This window comes from Agelaius phoeniceus, chromosome 21 (assembly GCF_051311805.1).
Source record: "Agelaius phoeniceus isolate bAgePho1 chromosome 21, bAgePho1.hap1, whole genome shotgun sequence".
NCBI classification, from domain to species: Eukaryota; Metazoa; Chordata; class Aves; order Passeriformes; family Icteridae; genus Agelaius; species Agelaius phoeniceus.
Window position 1 is genome coordinate 5,689,948 of NC_135285.1, and position 17,394 is coordinate 5,707,341.

The 17,394-nt window shown below is 49.0% G+C and overlaps 1 protein-coding gene across 2 annotated transcripts in view; it reads left to right on the plus strand.

Moving 5' to 3' along the window:
- The window catches only part of EEIG1 (estrogen-induced osteoclastogenesis regulator 1), a 36,945-nt gene extending 20,614 nt beyond the window's left edge, over positions 1-16,331 (plus strand). For both annotated transcript variants that reach the window (XM_054646595.2, XM_054646596.2), the window contains exons 4-12: positions 320-349; positions 3,844-3,960; positions 4,439-4,485; positions 6,944-7,095; positions 8,204-8,308; positions 8,597-8,786; positions 8,976-9,097; positions 10,201-10,270; positions 11,204-16,331. In XM_054646595.2, the coding sequence (XP_054502570.1) occupies positions 320-349; positions 3,844-3,960; positions 4,439-4,485; positions 6,944-7,095; positions 8,204-8,308; positions 8,597-8,786; positions 8,976-9,097; positions 10,201-10,270; positions 11,204-11,249 (879 nt within the window). In that variant the 3' untranslated portion in view covers positions 11,250-16,331. The remainder of the gene's footprint in view (positions 1-319; positions 350-3,843; positions 3,961-4,438; positions 4,486-6,943; positions 7,096-8,203; positions 8,309-8,596; positions 8,787-8,975; positions 9,098-10,200; positions 10,271-11,203) is intronic.
- Positions 16,332-17,394: the final 1,063 nt, after the last annotated feature.

Genomic DNA, 17,394 nt, shown 5'->3' on the forward strand with positions numbered 1-17,394 from the left:
GCTTTGCTTCTGGCAGGGAGCACCACCAGTGCTGTACTGTACTGGCAGTTGGTCTCTGGCTGCTTTTTGGCAGCAAGAAAAGTTGTGTGGACTGTGGTGGGAAGGAAAGATTGTTTGGGACAGGATATGCTGGAGCAGAGCCTCTCTCTCCGAGAAGAGTCCTTGATGGAGGATGGGAATGACCAAGGTGGTGGTAACCCTTGAGAGAGAGGCTTGTGAATCCTGAGAGAAGATTCCAGGACTGAGTAATGACTTTCCCCCTGTTGCCCCAGCACATATAATAGCTGCTTTTCCTGTTTTGTTTTGTTTCCCAATATAGGAGCTGAAGGGCGGAAAAACCTACTCAAAGGTAAGAGCATAGAAAGGGCAAATATAACAGAGTGAAGATGGTCTTGTCTCCTGCTTGTGCTTTACACCCATTAGAAACCAGTGGCTGCTGAGTGGACCAATCTGGAGAGATGTTCATTAGTTCTTAGTTTGAGTCTGAGTTAAGAGATTTCCCAAAAAACTCGACTTGCTGGGACAGGATCCAGATTGCACTGGATATGGATTTGACATGGGGGTTGGAGAGATGATCTGCATGTCCTCAAACTTTGGGGAAGTTCTGAGTCAGATCTGAACTCTCTGGCTTCTGGCAGCATGTCTCTAATAAAGAAACAGGCTCCAATTCTGTTCTGCAGAGCTGGCAGCCAGCTGGGGCAGGCACCTCACTGCCTCAGGAGAGCAGGCAGGAGCCTTCAGCAGAAATCACTGCCTGCCAGAGCACAGGAGACACCAAGGCAAAAGCCAAATGGATCAGCAGGGATCTTAGTCTTGGTTTCTCTTCCTTGCATTTTCTTGCCTGTGCTGTGGGACAGACAATGGGCCACCCCCTTCTCCTCCTTGTGCTGGATCAAGAGACAATGTTGGCTTAGAAGCTGAGCTCACACAGTGCCCAAAATGATGTTTGTTTGAAAATGAGTCACTGCTGCTGGCTTCTAACAAACAGATGCTTTGGTCACACACAGCCATGTAAGAATTCCTTCTCATCAAAATCCTTTCTGAGGCCATGGAGGCAACTGGCTGTGAAAGGTCTACTGCAGTAGCTCCTGTGTTGTGCTGTGCTGGGTGGGAGAAGGCAATATGGCTTTGTTCCTTTTTCATTGCTAATTAGGACATGGTCTCTGGGGCCATCAGTCTCTTTTTCACTGAATTCACACTGTGGGAAGGTTATTCATTCTGCAGGGCTGCATGTCCAGGGAGAGCAGCATAGCTGGAGGAAGAGGTATAGCAAATGCATCAGCCTTTGCCTCCTGCAATGTCCATCCTGAAGCTTTCTGTAGGATTTGGGAAGGCAGGATTAAAGGAGGCCTGAAGGCACGTTTCTGTGGTGGAGTTAACCTGGAGACCTTATTCAGGTCATGTTCTAACCTACTTCCTTTTTGCTCAGTCTTCAGTTGTGTCTAATGGCATTTAACAGAGACTGACTTCCTCCAGCCCAGAGCTGGAGACCAAATCTCAAGTATGTGTTGTCTCTTGGGCTGGTATCTTGCTTGGTGAAAAGGACAGATGTGTTCTCTGAGAAGAGGATCTGAAGCAGCTCAGAAATGAGCGATGTCACACCAGACAAGAGTGATTGCAGTCTTGCCCAGTGGACCAGGCTTGTTCTAGGCAGGTTCTCATGACAGATCTGACTTGGGCTGCCTAATGTTTCTAGCAGAAGTCTGTGCTGGATGTCTATGCAGCTATTTTCTCATTTTGCACCACGAGTCCCCACCTTTTTAAACTATCCTAATTCAGCTGAGAACTCCTCCAGTCACAGCAGCAGATGTAGAGGAAGATGAAACTTGTGAATGCCCTCTGTACCTGGCATACCTCATGCCCATGAGCAGGGAGTGAGGGTGATGGGGCTGTTTGTGCTCCAGGCAGTTTCCAGTGCCCTGCACACCTTGGGGTTTGACGTGAATGCCACCTCAGTGTCAGGGGTGACAGGGCGGAAGGCGACAGGAAGGACTGATAAAGCAGAAACTCTTTCCCTGAGCTGGGAGAAACACCATCAGCTGGCTGGAAAACTGAGGAAACGATTCTGGAAGGTTATATCTGAAAACATCCTTTTGTTAAGGGATCTTTCCTCTATATACTGGGAGTCTGCTTCCTGAAAGAGCTTCTGACCTCAGCACACTGTGGGCTGCTGGAGGGTTCTCCCACACTCTGTGCTCCAGTGTTGGTCTCCTCTCAGAATTCAGTGCTGTGCTGGAGGAAGAGGGATCTGCGTCTGGGCCACCCCTGTGCCATGCTGTTCTCCTGGTGTGGTGGTGCTGTGTCTTTGTCACAGTGATGGATTGCATCTCCCTCTGTGGCTTTCCTCTGTCCTGTTTATCTCTGAGATAATTTTTTTTTCCTTATTGGTGAATAATTACCAAACAGCATAGAAGAGACAGAGAAATTTCTGCAGCAAGGGCTGAAGAAACACTTGCATTAAAGGAATTCTTAAGAAGTGAGAAGAGATGAAGAAAGGTTATTTTTTTTTCCTGATAAAAGGTTCCCTCTCTATCCCACTTTTCTTTGTTCATTAGCCATCAGAAGTTGCCCTTTGAGGATGGGATGAAGGAAGCAGCTACATTAATCTTGCTGCTGTTTCCCCCTCAATCATATATCTTGATCAGATTGTGATTCTTGACTTGGAGCAGTGGGAGCCAGGGTTCCTCTGGCAGTGACTGTTTTGTGCTGGGACTCTCCATCAGCTTCCTCAGCTGACAGGGGCACCACAATTCCATAGGATGGTGCTACTGTTGGGGCTCTCTGCTCAGCTGTCATCCAGCTGTCAGCAGCAGGGCAGAAGGGATGTGCTGCAGAGCCCAGAAGGACCTGCTGCTGCTGCTCCACCTGTGTTCCCTGCTCCCCTGGGAGCTGCCCTGCTGCTGCTGCCGTGACGCAGATGCTCCACGCCTGGATGCTTTGGCCACATCCAGAGTACAGCATGTCCTGCTGATCAGATGAGATGGGACACAACTGCCTGCTGTTCATAAAGCTGTGCATAAAACAAGCTGTAACTTTTTCTTTGAAACACTGTGTTAATACACCAGGGATTAGGGCAGGAAAACAAAGGTGCTCTTCATTGTGTGTGTATTTACTCTGGAGGGATCGGTGCCCTTTTAAAAAATGCGTGTGATCTTCAGCTTTGTCACCTTCCCTGTTTGCTTCCCATTTGCTAGAGAAGGTTTAGAGAGCTCACAACTAAATCTCTCCAAATATTTCTCTTCCTTCTGCGTGTCAAACCAACCCCTTGCTGGTTAAACCTGAGCAGGGTTGAGGAGGAGCTGCCCAGCCCAGCAGCTGCCTCTGAGGGGTGAGGCACAGGCAGTGAGTGCCACATGGCTCTGGGCCTCCAGCTCCCCGTGCCCATAGTCTGTTGTTTTTGTCAGGATGGTGTCACTTTCCCCTGTAACAATATCCTTTCATCTCCTGGTTCACATGCTCCACTGCATTCTGGGATGGTCCGATACAAAGAGTGCCTTATTATGTTTGTGTATGTGTGATTCTGTTTTTTCCACATTGTTGACCTGGTGCCTTCCATGTCCTTGGTTATGCAATGGCTGCAGGCTGGTTAACACTGTCCTGGCCACCAGCACTGCTGTACACCCTTCCTCCATGTGGGCTTGGCCTCCTGAAGGCCTCCAAGTGTCCATCTAGCTTGGGGTTAGGAATGTGACCCTGTACATCCTCAAGAACAGGGAATCTTCACAGCCACCACTCTGTGTCCTGGCTCCTGTTCTCTCCCTTTGGTCTGTGAGACACTGTGTATCCCTTTATGGAGTAATGTCTGTTTTCTCACCTTCCCCTCCATTGTTTTCTTGGCTGCAGCTGGGCTTTGCTGATCTAAATCTGGCAGAATTTGCAGGCTCTGGATCCACTGTCCGTTGCTGCTTGCTGGAAGGATATGATACTAAGAACACCCGACAGGACAACTCCATCCTAAAGGTACAACAGCTAGAACCTACACAGCAGAAACCCTGCTTAGGGCTTTGGGGAGATCACAGCACAGTGCCAGTCTGGCAGAACGTCCTGTTATGTACAGAGACAGGATTTTGCTTTTGTGCTGCTAGACTGACTTGGGAAGCTTCCCATTATCAGAGTTGCCCTTTGATAATTTGGCATTGATTTGGCCAAGCAGTGACCCTTGACAAAAAAAAACCCAGGAGCAGGAGTGAGGGAAATGTTACAAGGCACTGTCAGCATGACCCAGCTGGTGTCCTGCTGAGCTGCTGCCACTTGGAGTGACTGATGCAGGGATTTGGGGCAGGGAGGGGAATACTTTGCTAAATCCCTGAAGCTGATTTCCCTGGGAAAGGAGCTAGATCTGGCTGATCTTTACACCTAGCCCTTGAGCTCCTGGGTGTTGTGAAGTGAGGAGCTCAGTGCAGCATGGCTGATGATGTGCCTTGTGTCCCCTCTCCAGGTCACGATTGGAATGTCCCTGCTCTCTGGGGACCCCTGCTTCAAAACGTGAGTTCCTGGCTGTACCCTGTTCTGGGCAGACACTAAAATTGATGAAGGGAGGGGAAAAGATGCCCTTGATATTGGGAAGTACAGTAAAACTGCTTGAATCAACCAGAAAAGCACAGCCAGCCAGTGCTGTTAATTGGTTTTGTTCTCTGCTCTGGCTTTCCCAGCTCTGATTATTGCTGTGCACAGTATTTTCCCTGCTGGTGCAACTTAGGTTTTAGAAACCAGTAGATTTTGATTGCAAACTTCATGTTTTGCTTGAAGGATGGAATTTCTCATGGCTCTGGGCTTGGTTTCACTGACCTCCAAGAGGAGAAAGGTCAATAAAGAAAACAGTCTTGGAAGTGGACACGCTTCAGCACATACCATGGGGGATAAAGATCTCAGATTGAAACAGCAACAAAAATACTTCAAAGCTGAATCATTTTAATTTTTTTTCCTACAGGGCTCACAATTTGTATTAATTAGCAGAGAAATTACCATAATGTGGGGGTTTTTTAATGCATAATGATAGGAAAAAATAAGTACAGTTAGGCTGGGGAGCAGTTTTGCTGCTTAAAGAATTGTTGGTGAATCAATAAATATCCTGATCGCACACCACAGTGCAGCATCACAGTCCCAGCCCTGCTGGGTGTGCTGGAAGGTGTGTGACTGCACAGCAGGGCTGCCATGTGCCCAAAGGAATATTTCATGTTGCCTCCCAACAGAATGAGAGAAGAAAGCTTTACCTTGAGGCCAATTCTTGTAGATCTAATTTTAGGAGCTGGCTTGGAGTGCATAAATTAGCTCAAATTCTTTTTTAAAATGCTGCATTACTTTTGGTAGGTTTGTTTTGTGAGTGGCTTTTCATAGTGCTGCAGTATTTTCTGACACTTTTGAACCTGACATCAGTGTCATTTGATCCTGAATAATTTCTGCTTCAGAAGAAAGTGTAATGTAGAAGTTTTGAGTATCTTAAACCATAACTTTATAGCAGTAACAGGTGTTCTAAATCTAGGGTACTGGGATGTCTGGTAGTAATATTTTACAAAAATACCTGTTGCTCCTTTGCAATGGAAGCAAGTCCCACCCTTAGAATGCCTGAAAATTGCACAGAATAGGATATAAATATCCATTTAATGTAAGTAGGTTCAGTCTGAAAGTCAAACCTAATTTTCTTGAAGGATTTTTGCAGTCATTCCCACTTTTCCCTTTTATGTTGATGATGTGCAAATATCTAAAAATAGAAACTTTGCATGTGGAATAGTCCTTGATCAGTAGAGCTTCTGGTAAATGACACTCATTAGAGGGTTAGGCAGGAATTAAACTGTGCTGGGAAATCACTTCCAAGCACTGATTTTCTGCAGCACTCCATGAACCTTCTCCTGCTGGGGTTGTTGAAAGGGGCAGAGCAGCTGAGCTGACAGACCAAGGGGCTGCTCCCACAGCTGCTGCAGGAGCAGTTTGCTTGCTTAAGGTTGTAAAAGCCTTAAAAACCTGTGAAGCCAAGTCCCCAAAGCACCTGGGTGCATGCAAATCACTGATAAGGTGATTAGGGAGGTTTTTTCCTGGTGAAGGCATGCTGTGAGTTTCCTGAAAGCTTTACAGCCCTTCAGCTGCCCACATTAAATATTCTGCCTTCCAAAATACCGCAAAGATCCCCTCTCATGTAACATCTTCCCTCAGAGCTCTGAGTGAGACAAAAGATTTTATTTCTTACTCCTCACTTAAAATCCATAATATGATTCTTTAGTTCCAGTTCAGACTTCAGGCTGCAGAGAGGTTAGGGCTCCAACAGGAATATTCACTTTGCCACGCTGCACATGCTGTGGCTTCCACCCAAAAGCACTTCTGGAGGAAGGGAGGGGGCTCCAGGCACTCACAGATCTGCCCTGCAGTCAGCATTTACAAAGGGATGTTGCAGGCTCACAGAATAACCAGAAAAATAATTCTGACAGCTGGAAAAACACTCTAGTTTCACTGAAAAGGAGTTTAATAGTCAGTTAAAAAAGGGAAAGGTTATTTGATTGTTGTAAAAGTGCTCTCATAAGGGGACAGGGTTGCTGGGATAAAAGGTTTCATTTTGGCCAAAGAGGTGTAAGAGAAAGGAAGCTGGACTTGAGAGTGGGACAGCAGCAAACTGGTTCCTGTTTGTGAAGCCAGCTGGGCAGTGGACACATGCTGGGGCTGAAAGGGCAGCTCTGGATGGTGTCCTGGAGGACAGTGCAAGTTCTGAGCCTGTGTAATGAATGAATGGCCCCTTTTTGCCTTAATTTACCTCAAAAATTTGGTTTTTCTTGTAATGCAGTGCCAGGTAGGGATGACACCAGTCTTGCATGTGAGAAAACAAAACCCAACATCCCATTTGAGCTGGTGGTCAGAGGGCTGCCAGCTTCCCCCTGCTGACAAGGGTGGGATGGACAGCATGATGCCTGCTCCCTGCCTGGCAGTCTGTAACCTCCTTCCCTTCTGATTCCAGGCCTCCTTCCACTGCCAAGTCCATCACCATCCCAGGGCAGGACTCCACTCTGCAGCTGACCTGCAAGGGCGAGGGAACCACCAGCAGCAGCAGCTCCTCCACAATTGGCTCCCTGCGCCAGGCCAAGCCAAGAACTGCCATCCTCAGCTCAGGTCTGAATGCCCACCCTGCAGCCATGCCATGCCTGGCTCTGCCTGGACACTCCTTTGTTTTTCCCAGCAGTTGCAAGCACAGAAACTCTTTAATCTTTCATGTTTTCCCACACCCATCCTCAACCCCCATTGCTCATTCAGAATATTGAGAATAACAAAGCCATCTGAGTGTGACTGAGGAGAGGAAGGTTGTCTATTTGCCACGTGCATATATTTCTGTTAGTGGAGATAAAGCAATTTGTTCTTTTTGCTGGGGATTTAATAATTCATGAACTGCACTGATCCCTGCTTTTCACTGTGTGCAATGATACTTACCATTGTTCTGCACTCAGCTATTCTGTTGCTCAGACTTATCTTCTAGAAAAGTTCCTCTGAAGGTTTTAGAGGTTGGTTTAAGGTCTAGTGGCCTTGTTCCAGCTGCTGATGCAGTTCTTTGCCTTCTGTATGAGCCTGTTTTCAAGGGCACTGCATTTTCACATCAGTTTTTTTCCTTCCCAGCACATTCCAAATGTGCAGGCAGATACACTGCACCAAAATAGCACTGGAGTCTCATCCCCTCAGTTGACAGAGCACGTGGTGCAAGTGGTGTTCTTCAAAAGCTGGCTAATGTGTTACATTTGTGCACTTCTGGATAAGCTTCCTGCAAGAGAGACAAGCAGGGCAAAGGAGCAGGGGTTATGCTGAAGTGTCTGTATCAAAATCAGAGATTATTTAAATGGTACAGGCTCTCTCAGAAGTAATAGAAAAGGAAAGGTGGTAACAGAAGCACCCAAACAGAGGTTGAAATACTTTACTGCCAGTGGCCATGTGGTGCTTACTTAGCTTGATGCTTTTAACTGTGGATAGTTTCAGACACTGCTTGTCCTTCTAGATGCTACAAGCCCCCAGAGATGTTTGTGAATTCACATGTTGGATAGAAATAGTGATAAACTTGACAGAGTTCACTGTGGTCTTCCCTACTCCCTGGGTGTTTCTGAGCCCTGTGCTGGCCTTTACACAGGGCTCTGGCCAGTAGACTGCCCTTTCCTTGATGTGTCATTCCAAGATCAGTCTTCCCTCCCAGTGATCAGTGGTTGTGGTGTAAGCAGTGTCCTCTTTTCCTTGGCAGGTGTCCCAGAGGAGTCAGATCAGAACCTGTCCAGCCCAGAGGAAGTTTTCCACTCAGGGCACTCACGGAACTCGAGCTATGCCAGCCAGCAGTCCAAGATCTCTGGTAACCACTGATCCACACAGCTCTGCCATCCCTTTTTCCCTTTTCCTTTCTGCAGAAGGCCCTTGTGAGAGTGATTTGCAGCCATCTCTCTCTGTAATACCAGCTCTGTAATACTCACCCCAGCTGTGTAATACCAGCCTCCTGCTCAGTCTCTGCCCATGAGCCCACAGATGTCTAAACCTCTGTGTGCAGGAGCAGAAGTGCTGCTGTGGAGCTGCCCTGGCTGTTGTCTGTGCTGCCAGGAGTGGGAGCAGCAGCAGCTGAGCTCTGTGGCCCCTGTGTTGGCAGGTTACAGCACGGAGCACTCGCGCTCCTCCAGCATGTCCGACCTGACCCACCGCCGCAACACGTCCACCAGCAGCAGCGCCTCCGGGGGGCTCAGCATGACTGTGGAGTACCCTGAGGGGGAGAGGGAGCACAAGCTGGAGAAGCCTCCTCGGCCCCCCAGACCACCCCTGCTGCTGGACAGACCCTCCCGGTGAGTAACAGTGGAGCAGAGACTTTTCTCTGGGAAGGAGAAGACAGAACCTGCTCCTTTGTCTTCAGGCACCAGTGGAACAGATTGTGGCCACTGAGGAGGAGGCTGTGGCCAAGAAATGCAGGGCAGTGTGTAGATGTCTGTGTCTTGAGAAGCTGAGTAAGTTTGTCCTGGATTTCCTCTTGCCAGGAGGAAAAAGGATTCAATGGAGAGTCACCCAACCCGAGTGGATGACACCAGGATCGATGCTGATGATATAGTGGAGAAAATAATGCAGAGTCAGGACTTCACAGATGTCAGCAATACTGAAGGTGAGAGGAGAAGCCTCAGAGGGGATGTCTGGGTTGTTCCTTTTGCAGGGCTGCCAAGTGTTTACAGTCAGATCTCATCTGCCATGGGCTCTCTTCTCCTTTGACAGCTGTTTGCTTTCAGTGCTTGCTGGGTGTTTCTGTGGTAGATAAACCATGTGGGTTTGAGAGCTGCACATGTATTTACAGATAGCACTTGCTGTTGTTCCACACATGACAGCAGAGATTGAAGAGTAGCTCAAACATGCAGGGAGAGAGGAAAAACACTGATTCTCAGTGCAGTGGAGATCAGCTGTCTGCACAGCTCCAGTGGCCTTTGTCCAGGGTCAGGCCAAGGGTATTTATCAAAAGAGGAGAGCACAACTGGAGGGAAGCAGCACATCTCTACAGAAACGTGGGTTACCCTGTGCTGGTGATCAGGTCTCTTGGGGAGCTTAAGGAGTTTTCTCCATTGCACTCACAGCATCTGTTAGGGGAAAACTAATAATGTAACTGCTTTTGTTTTCAGTTTCATTTTCCACTTCAGCATAGAAATTGACCTCTAATCTGATTTTTTTTCTATCTGAGGTTTTCTGTTAAGTTTTAGACTTGAGCTTAGCTTGTTATCTGTGCTTCATTAATTTACCATTAATCACCTTAAATTGTTGCACATGGCAGCACTCTTATCATGTGGGGAGTTATACCTCACTCAGTGTGGGTTAGAACCAGACTGGATGCAGCTGCCTCTCCCCAGCAGAACAGGCTGAGTTTCTCCTCCAGTGACTCTACCAAAGCAGTTTGAGGCCCCACATCTTATCTGTTCAGATGTGTATAAGGTGACCAAGGACTTGCATCAATGGAATTGCTTTAAAAGAGGCAGCTGGAGGTGTATGACTGAATTAATATTTCTGCCTTTATTCTTCCAAAGCTGCATGTTGTGGAGGCTTCCCTTTGGAGCAAGGAAAGGGTTCCCAGGGGCTCCATGACTGTGGGAAAACCACCAGAAAGTGTGGATATGCATCTGCTGAGACACACTTGTTCTGTGCTGATTGTGTGTCTGGGAGGGGAGTTCCTGGCAGCCTCAGCAGTTCTGGATTTTGATGTCTGTCTTCCTTTTCTATCTGCAGACAGTAACCTGAGGTTGTTTGTGAGCAGAGACGGAACAACTACTCTGAGTGGTATTCAGCTGGGAAACAGGTAGGCTTCCCAAAAAGCTGGCAGCCAGAGGGGCCCCAGAGAGATTGGTGGGCTCTGTACCTAGGAAACTTCCACTTTTTGCTACAGGAGAGATTTCTAAACATCATGTGCTACATGGTGACTTCATTCCCACATTAACAGCCCTGGGATCCCTTTGGTGGCAGGCTGCAGCTGCACTCGAGTATGAGTGCAGTTCTCAGCAGGAGCTCAGAGGGACAATGGGATCCTGGTTGCTAGACCCAGGAACAGAAGTGAGGAGTGAAAGGACAAAATGGTAGAGGCTGGTTCCCGTTTGTTCCTGAAGGAGGGAGCTTTGCCTCCTGCTGGCCTGCAGCAAAACTGCAGCAGAGCAGCATTTATTGTCCCTTCTCCCTGCCTCTTATTGTCCCTTCTCCCTGCCTCTTATTGTCCCTTCTCCCTGCCTCTTATTGTCCCTTCTCCCTGCCTCTTCCATAACCACCAAGGGCTTGTTCTCTCAGTAACGCCTTCTGAAGCAGTAAAACTTTTTCTTGCCATTACAGCTCTTAGGACAGCTCTGGGCCAGTTGTGTTTGAGGCTTTGTTGCATCTTTTCATTGAATTAAAAAGAGCAGTAATGGTAATGCAAAGATGTATCAAGCTGGGAACAAAACTGGGAGCACAGCAAAGGCAGGCAGGCTGGCTTTGTTGTGGGTGGGATACTCCCCCTCTGCTGTGTCCTGTACAGAAGGGTTTGTGTGTCACACCCAGCTCTCTCCAGGGCTCTGTTGCTGGCTTGCCACCTCTTTGTCCCCTCTGTATTCCAAGGACTGACTTCCCACAAGGCTGACTTGTAACTGGCAGTGTTCTGAGTGGGCTTAGAAGATGGTGTTTGAGAGTGGAGAGCTCTGAACCACAACTTGGTTGCTAAAATGACTGGAAAATAACCAGCCTCTCTCCCCCTCTGCCTCCCCAGGGTCTCATCTGGAGTTTACGAGCCAGTGGTGATTGAAACCCACTAAATGTGAAGAACAGGGTAGAGCTGCTGGACACAGGCCCCCTACCCAGTCTGCTGCCACCTGGATGCCAACCTTTACCTCTCTTCATGCAGCATTCCAGAAGGGATTTCTCCACACCCCTCCCCGTATGTTTGCACTGCAGAACTACTCCGAGACCACTCCAGAACATGCACTTTCCCTGCATTGCATTGTCCTTCTCTGCTTCCTGGTCCTTCCAGTGCATGCCTTCCCCTGTTCCTGCTCAGACACAAGGTGTCTGTGGGACTTTTCCTTGGGCTAGTCCCAGAGGATGTTGCTCATCTGCATCCCTCATTCCACCCATTCACTTGCAGCAGGGGACGTCTCAGTTTCTGTCTCCCCAAAACATTGGGTAATACCACTGTGAACTCTTCAAACCACTGGGGGTGGGGGAAACCATTCTAACCAAACCCAGAGCTGCTTGTTGGGGACATGGTGACATGGCCACTTGCAGGATGCTTTATTCCATTGACTCTGCAAGGGAACATCACCTCCCAAGGCAATGGTTTTACTGAACAAGGTATGCTGTGGTGTACACTTCACCTTCCTATCCTCACATCCCCAAACAACATTTTCTCATAGGAAATACTTCCCAAAAGTGCATTTCAGAAAACTCTACTGCAATCCAGCTGAGAGTTGGTGAACGGTTAAATGTGAGTGCTCATCACACCACTGACTGCAGCAGCCCTTCCACTGCTGGGCATGGAAGGGGGTGTTCATCAACTAGCATTAGCAGGAGCACTTTAGAGCTTATAGATTTTACCTGGAGGAGGCTTCTACTCACTATTCCAGGAGTATAATCTGTGTTTGCTGGACTGATTCAGCAAATAGTCCTGTTGGAGCTTGGAATACAAAGCCTCTTTCTTTTTTCTTTTTTTTTTTTTTTCCTTGTTTCATTGGCTCAGGAAGGGAACTGCCCTTCTTGGACTGTGAAAAGAATCTTGTCTGACAGCCCTTCCCTGGGCCAGAACTGGTTGCAGTTGACTGCAGTGGTCTCTCTATTGAGGTGGTGAAGTCAATTGCCTCTCTTGGCCTGGGCCAGTAAGGGATTTGGTGTTGCTTGGCCTTTCTTATCTTGTCAGCAGAGATCTGTGCCTGTGCTGGTTCCTTTTGGGGCTGAGGAGAAGCTACTGTCTCTGCCTTCAAGGGTAGAAGGGGTGTTTGCTGCTGCATTAGCCACAGCAGCTGTTCTGACCTGCTCTGTGGTGAGTGAACTCTTCTGACAAGGCTTCAAACTGTTCTCTGGTTATCTTTCAATTGCTCTTCTTTGGGTTTGGTTTCTGCAGTTGTTTGACACTTTTCCTTGCAGTGTGTGGCAGAGATGTCCATCCCTTTCAGCTCCCACTTGGAGATTGCTCCTGGCAGCTGAATTTCCAGAATCCAGAGGACCTGGGCAGCCCTGGGCTGTGGGCCAGCAGCAGGCTGTGCTTGCAGCCCTCCCTGTACAGAGCCCCTCAGCTGATAAGCTATTTCTGTGTGGTGCCCATTCCTCTTTTGCCAGTGTTCTGTGGCAGCACTCAGCAGCCATGCCCTCTCCACAGGCTCCCCTCTGGCACTTGTGGGTGTGTGTTCAGGCACACACTCACTGCTCAGCAAGGAAATACTTGTAACTGATCACATTGTTCAAATTCATAGTTATTGTAAAGCCTCTTTTAAAGGAGGAAAAAAAAAAAACAAACATTAACTGTGGTCTCTTTGGCCAGAATGCATGCAGATGAGCTGCTGGAAAAGGGAATCTGGCAGAATGAGAAACAAGGAATGAAAGGGCCTTGATTTAGCTTTTTTTTTTTTACCCTCCTAGCTAAGGATGCTGCATGGGGAGGGTGATCAGCAGTGTGGTAAAACTATACAGTTGCTTACTCTGTTTTGATGGTTTCTCTCTTGGAGTCAAGAGGCTTCATTCTGTGTTTGGACAGACCACATATAGGATATGCATCTTTTCTACCATTTCCCTTCAAAGGGAATTAAATTTGAATTAGGGTAAAAAGGGGATACAGACAACACCTTGGTTTGGTTTAATGCAGGGGAAAAGTGTTGGATCTTTTGAGACTGTCTAGAACAAAAGCTCTTTCACACTTGCTAGGTTTTTTTAATGGTGATCTCTTCTTCATTCAGCCTGGGTAGGTTTGGCACTCGCTTGCAGGCTGCTGAGCATCCTGCCCTGTTCCTTGGGTGCCACATGTCTGCAGGAAGGACAGAACTGTTTGTCTTTCTCTCTCCCTGGGGCAGTGCCAGAGAGCCAGGCCTGGCCTGACCGTGTGCTCAGGTCAGGGCGAGGGCAGCAGGGGCTATTCTGCCTCTCTGTGGATGTTCTGCCTCTCTGTGGATGGCCCTGCAGAGCCGAGGCTCTGGCTGCTCCCCAGGGGCCAACAAAGCCCCTCAGGAAATCAGATCCAACCAGGACTTGAAAGGAGCAAGCATAAGCCAGGAAAGAGGCTAAAACCCAGCTCATTTTGCTGCTTTGCTTCTGTTCCCATGAGAAACAATGGCAGTCACTGTCAGAGCAGTTGGGATCCCAGGGCATTCTCCTGGCCTCCACTGGCCAGGGTTGGCTGCTCCGAGGCACTGGCAGCTCGGCATGTCACGAAATCAGTGGGACAGAGGGAGGAATAGGAATATCTTCCCAGCAAAGCAGGAGGAGAAGCAGTTGAGCTTTTGAGAGCACTGGTCTCTTCTTCCCAGGCTGGCAGAGGCATAACCTGCTCCATCACATCACTGTGGCCAAGCTGGGCATGTCTTTGGCTTCTCTTCCAGTGGCTTGGCACATCACTGCTTGCATTTCTGATAACTGTGTCCCATAGGGTATTTCCTCCTTGTCTCCACGTTAGTCCCTCCACAGATTCTGATCTTTGTGTGGCTTTTTAGCTCTCCTGCCCCTGGTTTTGAGTAGGTAGTCCTGGTCATGCAGCCTTGTGCAGCACAGCTGGGGGACCTGGAGCAGACGTGGAGGGAGGAAGGAGCAGTCTGTTCCTGTTTGTAGGAAGCAGAGCTCCTGCTGTGCATCCAGCACAAGCAGTGCCCAGCAGTCCCTAGGCAGCACCCGAGGTGGTCACTGGCTGTGGGGTCCCTGGTCCCACACACTCACTGCTGCCTCAGGAAGCTGCATCTCACGAGCACTTTTTTCCTTGTGGCATCCCTGCTGCCTGCTCCTTGTTGGACTTTGAACATTTAAGAAGTGAATCAGTTTCCAGACCCAAACCGCTGGCTAGTTTCCTTTGGGTTTTTCTTTTTTGTTGTGAAGTTTATGGATTTTTTTTTTTTTTAATAGAAACCCAGCAGGCTGGTGTTTTTTTGACTGCATTATTGTTTCATTGATATTTTATTTCAGGGGGGCTTAGGGGGGGAATGTTCTTCCCCACATTGTTCCCCTTCTCAGGGGATTCAGAGGTGGCTTAAACAAGTAAAAGAACCTTATTGGCAAGACTCTGCATCCCCTGGGTCTCTGATGCTGACGAGCAGGGCTGCTCATGCCTGGCTGGCCCTGGAGAGCAGAGCTGGCTCTCTGCTTCAGTCTTGGGATCAGGCAAAACATGTGGGCTCTGCTCCTGGTTTCCAGACCTTTAGTTTTGGTGGAAGCACATTGCAAAGCGTTAGGAAATTCAGTGTAACTTTTTTACTAACTTCTTTTCTTTTTTTAAAACCAATATAAAACTGAGTGTCCAGAAGAATAGGCTTAGTTGTTACTTGGTGAAGGAGATGGATTTCAGTTGGAAATTGTGATGGGAAAAGGGAGGAGAAGGATGTTGCTCCCTCATCATCATCTTTTGTATGGTCAGCACTTTAAATGGGGGCCTCGTGCTGTTCTGACCCTTGGAGTGATGGGCAGCAGGCGTGTGATTTCTCCCCCCCTCATTGCCACATCACTTTGCCCCCTGCAGAAAGGTTAACAAGCCCTTTTAAACGTTTGCTTCAGTTTTTAGAGGGTTCCAAACCAGGTGGGGGCCTGAAGAAATAGTATTCCATTCTCATCTGAATGGGAGGGGTTCACTTTTTATTTATTTTGTCATTGCTGTTTCTTTTTAAGCGGGTGGCAGTGCAGCTGGTCTCTGCACTGCTGCCAGGAACCTCTGGGAAAACCTCACTCCAGGTACGCTAGAGCACCACAGTGAAACCCCTCCTGGTGAGGGGCTCCCCCTCCCCTCCTGGCTGCCTTACCTGGGGGCTGCAGACCCCCCTCCACCCCTCCTGCCCCTCCCTGCTGCCCCACCTGGTCTCTAGCTGAGCTCTTGCTCTGGTGACCGAGCCCTTTGGACAAGGCCAGTCCCCAGGGACAAGTTCCTACAAACTCTGCCTGGTTGCAGGTGTTTGTCCTTGAAAAGCCACTTCCTGGCTGCGGGGAGGGATTGGTGAATGCAGAATTCCCCCCACTTCCCTGCTGAGAGCTGTGTCCATCAGCCCCCACCCTGTGCCCCCCGATCCTGCTGCCTGCAGAGCAGCAGGAGTGGAAACCTGGGAAATTAAAAGGAATTTTGGGATGAAGCTCTGAGCGAGGGATGAGCCTGGTAACTTGCCTCAAACACATGGAATAATGGTAGAGCCCATATTTTTGTGGGGGGAGGGAGGGGAAGGGGAGATCGTGTTTTATTTTCTTGAAAGTGAATTGAGCTTGGTGACCTTCGGCTGAGGCGCACTCGATTTGTATCAGATTCTATAGAGAGATGGCTGATATTTTTGGAAAGGGAATGGGTCTATGCAAACTTCCAAAATTGCTTGAAAGATAGTTTAACATTTTTTTACTTTGAAAATCTAAAGATAAATCTAACTTTTGTCTTAAAGCAGAAGTGCGTTTAGAAAGAGAAGCTACTTCCACTGCTCTATTTTGATGATGATTCTTGGAAAGTTTGGGCTGGAGGGAATGACTATTTTTCACCATTTCTATCTTGCTCCTCTAGTTTCTTTGTTTCTTTTTCTAACGGAATGCTGTGCCGTCTTTGATTCAACAGATCGTGTTTGTATTTTCTGTATCTGGTTCCTAATGTAGAGAAATAACAAATATATGAGGAAATCAGTATAATGTCAAATGTTGTTATGGTTTGGGGGAAAAATAAAGGTTTTTTTGGTACTTCACACTGATTCTTCTTGCTCTGTTTCTTGTTTTAAATGCTGTGGGGTGAGAGGGGCATGCTCGGGCCTGGAATAGTTTGGTTTTGCCTTCTTGGATTGCTCTGGCAGCTGAGAGCAGAGATCCCTGCCAGCCCTTCCCTGGAGATGGAAAGGGCAGTTGGCAGCACAGCACCAGTCCCATGGAAGCAGCAATCCTGGCAAAAGGTGACATCTGCCCGAGTTGCCAGCAGCGTCCTCTGCTCTGTCCCAGCCTAGGCTCTGCCTGAACTGCCTCTCTTGCTGGGCCTACCTCACCAGGCTCGCTGGGGGACTGGGCCCACAGCCCAGCAGGGCACAAGGAATAAGCAACTCTGCATCCTCAGGGCTTGGGCCTGCATAGCCCCTTGCCCACCCCAGGCTCAGCACCCCCTTAATGGAGGGTGAGCCAAATTCAGTGCCCAGATACTCGTCACTGATGGCTGACAGGGCTGGAGGGGAGCAGGAGCAGCTTTTGCCTCTTCCACCTTCCCAGAGCCTCGGCCACACAAAGGTCAGTGCACCTTTGAGGCCCAAGCAAATTCTTCCCTTTTCCCTTGTATCAGGAAGGGGAGGCAAAGGATTCTATGATTCTTTTGTGTCTGTCCCTTGGCTGTTTGGTCTCGCTTGTTCCTTTCCTCCCGCTGCCCCCGGGTGTGTTTGGAGGAACGGCAGGGTGTGGGATGTCGGGATGGATGGGGCTGGTGTCAGGATCCATCACCACCACAGGTCCCGGGGACGGGTGCTGGATGCAACAGTCCGCAGCTGAAGGCAACGGCGCTGGAGCAGCAGGAGCGCGGAGCGGTGACAAGGATCGCAGGCCTGTGGGTGAGACAGGGAGAGCGGCGGGAACGGAACGGGAACGGGCCAGCCCCGCACCCGGTCCATCCTCTCCCGCCCCGAGCCCGGCTCGTCCCCGCCGCTCTCTATGTCCCGTTCCGTTCCCGCCGCTCTCTCTGTCCCGTTTCCGTTCCGTTCCCGCCGCTCTCTCTGTCCCGGTCCCGTTCCGTTCCCGTTCCGTTCCCGCGGCTCTTTCCCGGCCGTTTCGTGG